Here is a 4,216-nt window from a genome sequence, read left to right as displayed (position 1 = left end):
CCCCTCCCCCCTCAGTGTCCCTGCGTGTCACTAATCTACTAACTGACATATCCGTCTGGATGTTGCAACACTTCTTAAAACTCAATCTTTCAAAAACTGAGCTCATGAGCCCCCCCGTGCACCTTCCCCCAACTTTTCCCTTGAGATTGATAACACAACTATCCTCCCTCCCCCCCATGCCAAGGTCCTAGGTGTCATCCTGGACTCGGACCTCACCTTTCTTCCCCACATCCAATCACTATCCAAATCCTGCCGCCTTCACCTTCCTAACATCTCCAAAATACGCCCCTTCCTCACCAACGGCATTGACGGGTATTGTTCTGGTTTAAAGTAGAAAACTGTAGAGAGTAAATGGGAGATAATTGGGGGTTGTAGTCCATTCAGTGGTCCATGTCAGTAATAAATATTAAGTTCTAGGACTGTCTTCATGATGGAGATTGCAGCCAGTCCCTGAAAAGTCTGTTCATGCTTTCAGCCATGTCTAAACACTAGGGATGCACAGATACTAGTATCAATATCGGTGCCGATACCGAGTATTTGGGTGAGTACTCGCCCAAATGCTCCGATGCCTAGCCCGATACTTCCTGTATCAGGAAGCCGGGCAGTGCATCATTACACGCTGTCCGGTTTCCTGACTTCCCGGCCAATCTGGAAGCCGGGCAGAGTGTAATGACGCGCTGCCAGGCTTTCCGATTGGTCAGCAAGCTGGCCAATCATGAAGCCGGGCGCCGTGTAATGACGCAGCCCCCGGCATTCTGATTGGCCGGGAAGCCGGTTTAATGCTCCCTCTTCATCTCATGACGAGGGAGCATGGATCCGGCCTCCCGGCTAATCAGAATGCCGGGGGCTGCGTCATTACACGGCAACCGGCTTCCATGATTAGCCAGCAAGACGGCTCCGGCTGGGTACCGGAGGAAGGCCGCATTCTGGCTGGAGAGGCCCCTGGGGGTGACAGGCTGGACATGCCGAGGTGAGAGGGGACAGACTTTCCAGGGGGCGAGTCATTACACGCCGCCTGGCTTCCTAAATGGGACTTCCGGTACTCGGTAATCGGCGGGTACCCCAAAAAAATTATCAGTACTAAAATACCGGTATCGGTGCATCTATAGTAAACACCATCGGGAAGATTGATTGATTGATGTTGTCTGTTTCCCTGTTGCAGATTCTCCACGAGACGGTGTCTGAACTGCAGCGGCGCCCCCCGGAGGGGTGTTACATACACGGCCTGTACCTGGAAGGAGCGAGCTGGGACAAGACGGCAATGAAGCTAGCCGAATCCAAGCCGAAAGAACTTTACACGGAGATGTCGGTCATCTGGCTGGTGCCGGTGTCCGAACGCAAACCGGCCGCCTCCGGGACCTACCTGTGCCCCATCTACAAGACCCTGACCCGGGCAGGTAAAGTGGGGACTTGCAGGAGACGGGCTCAGTAATAACAGATGACGGATCTCCGGCAGAGATCAGATGCTGTGCGGGTGGACGGAGCGCGTCACAAAGGGGTGTATTTAGAAACAATGCGCAGAGCCATTCGCCCCGTGAAATTTCATGTATATTTGTTCGGTGCGGAGGCAAAAACAAATGTTTTGTTTCCAGGTCGAATGTAATATCAGGAAAATACCGCTTTATGGCCACTAGATAAAGCTGAGGAACATAGGAAGTAAATATGTGATTACTACGCTCCTCGGCGCCATCTAGTGGCCATAACGCTGTATTTTCCTGTTGATGAGGGGGAGGGGAGGCGAGATATAAAGCAGTGACGGGGCAGAAAACGAGGAAACCACAGAGAATACACAGACCAATCATCATCATCTGAATAATTGAGCGGGATTGTTTTCTCTCCCCCCCAGGAACGCTCTCCACCACGGGACATTCCACCAACTATGTCATCGCAGTGGAGCTCCCCAGCAGCCAACCACAAACCCACTGGATAAAACGGGGCGTGGCTCTGATCTGCTCTCTGGACTACTGATCGGAGGAGGGGCCAAAAAGCTTCCTGTAACCTCGGGGGCCCTTTTAAGTCAGAGTGAAGATTTCAGCCGGACTTTATATGAAGAAAAGTGACATTTACAATGAGACAAATTCTGTTTATTTGCCGATCATTTTCTTCCACCGAAATCCATTCGTTTCAATAAAAGGAGATCACATGACGTCATTCTATCAATCCCTCTTATTTTCAGTCAGTGATTGGCTGACTCTGCTCTCCTCCAATGCAGTGACTGGCTGACTCTGCTCTCCTCCAATGCAGTGACTGGCTGACTCTGCTCTCCTCCAATACAGTGACTGGCTGACTCTGCTCTCCTCCAATGCAGTGATTGGTAGACATGTGCGATTCGTTTCGTTACGAACCGAAATTCGTCTGAATTTTCCTGAAATTCGTAAATTCTTAAGCATCCGAAATCCGAATGGCAGTTTCCGAATTATATCCAAAATACGAAATTCCGTTAATGAATTTCGGATCCGAATTTCTTTGAAACGGGAACTAATATTACCCCTGTAATGAGGTTGAACAACATGACAAGATTTTTTTTTTAATCCGAAATATGAAATACGGATCGGCTGCTGCTGAGAGTCGCATTACAATACACAGGCAGGAAATACGAAATTCCGTTATGATGAAGTTAAAAAGCAAACATACCTTTGTTAATATTGGAGTCGGAGTTTTTTTTTTATCCGAAATTCGGATCCGGAATCCATTTTTTCGTACGAATCCGAATTGAGTTTCGGACACGAATTACGAAATAACGGATATTCTGAAACAAATTTTCTGACGGCGCACAAGTCTAGTGATTGGCTGAAGGATTAATCTTGCAGCTTAAGGCCCCATTCACACTGAGCGATTTATCGAGCGATTTTTGCAGCGATATCGCTCTATGTCGCTTCTCCAATCCATTTCAATGGAGCTGTTCACATCTCGTCGCCCAATATCGCTGGTAGCTCGTCGCCCCTACATGACCCTTTTTTCAAGCGATATTGCTCCTGATTGCATACAGCCCAATAGGAAAAAGTCGCACAATATCGCGCGATTTTCACGTCGCTCAGTGTGAATGGGGCCTTATAGTTATTATTCCACTCTAATGGTTATTAAGACAGACATAGTTGTACCCCGCGCTCTCTCTATACGAGAAAACAACGTAAAGCGCTTAAGAACTTATTTTATGTGTTATACTGAAGAATATTCATTGGAGGGAATGTATCAGAACTGGAGCCGCTGCGCACGGCAACCAATCAGCTTCTCTCTTCAGTTTGTTCAGTTATGGGACAACTGCTCCATGTTCTGTCTGCTCCACACCCCTCACTGAATCATTTCTATTCGGTAAATATCGGACTATCACATATTTACCAGGTGCAGCCAGTTGGTGGCGTTCTAGATTTCTGCAGCTCCTTACTTCTATGCTGTGACTAGAGTGTAATGTGATATCCTGCTGTTCAGATCTATCTACAACAGGGACACCCCCCACCCCAACCCCACCCAGCCTCTAGTTTTTTTATCCACTTTTATTGGGGTTTTTATACAAGAAAATATTAAAAATCAGTTTATAAACACTCAACAAAAATAATTGATGAAATCCCTTTAATAGAAACATCAGATGGGTTTCTATGGAGGGGAAGACATCCCCCCTATAAAAGGCCTTGTCCCCAATGACAGAAGCCACTGATGGACGTAGCTATCAGACGACCATCACGTGGAGTGGAAAATGCATCACGTGGAGTGGAAAATGCATCACGTGGAGTGGAAAATGCATCACGTGGAGTGGAAAACGCATCACCGGTCCCGACATCCCTACCTCGCTTGATTACAGAGCCGGCCCCTAGGAGTCATTGCATGCTGCCTACATGTGTCCTGTACAAGGTTCCCCCGATGGGAGGGAATATCTGAACGTCACACAATCTGTCCCCTGTACACCGTTCATCATCCAAATATCATGCCGCTCAATTGTATAACATTTATTATTCCACAAGAAGTACTGTCATCTGCAGAAGGACAGACATGATGAGGAGGAGGAGGTGGTTTATGGATCCAGCCAGTGGGGTCATTGTACAGTCTTGTAAGATGGGTCCTGCCCGCGGGGTGACAACGGTGATTGTAATACAGTACTAGTGACACGGAGGAACCGTCGTGGAGGGAGATCCCAGGCAAAGACTGGACAATCCCTGACCAGGAGTATTGAAGGACTACACGGGGGGAGGGGGCAGATCACATGATGCGGGTATGAAAA

The 4,216-nt window shown here is 48.1% G+C and overlaps 1 protein-coding gene across 1 annotated transcript in view; it reads left to right on the top strand.

Moving 5' to 3' along the window:
* The window catches only part of DNAH1 (dynein axonemal heavy chain 1), an 85,920-nt gene extending 83,899 nt beyond the window's left edge, over positions 1–2,021 (top strand). Inside the window, 2 exon segments of the mRNA XM_018564373.1 lie at positions 1,163–1,397; positions 1,847–2,021. Of these exon segments, the coding sequence (XP_018419875.1) occupies positions 1,163–1,397; positions 1,847–1,968 (357 nt within the window). The 3' untranslated portion in view covers positions 1,969–2,021.
* The last annotated feature ends 2,195 nt before the right edge of the window (positions 2,022–4,216 follow it).

Source organism: Nanorana parkeri, unplaced genomic scaffold (assembly GCF_000935625.1).
Source record: "Nanorana parkeri isolate BGI_ZX_2015 unplaced genomic scaffold, ASM93562v1 scaffold748, whole genome shotgun sequence".
Lineage (NCBI taxonomy): Eukaryota > Metazoa > Chordata > Amphibia > Anura > Dicroglossidae > Nanorana > Nanorana parkeri.
Note: the sequence above shows the minus strand (reverse complement) of the source record. Positions and strands in the feature narration are given on the sequence as shown.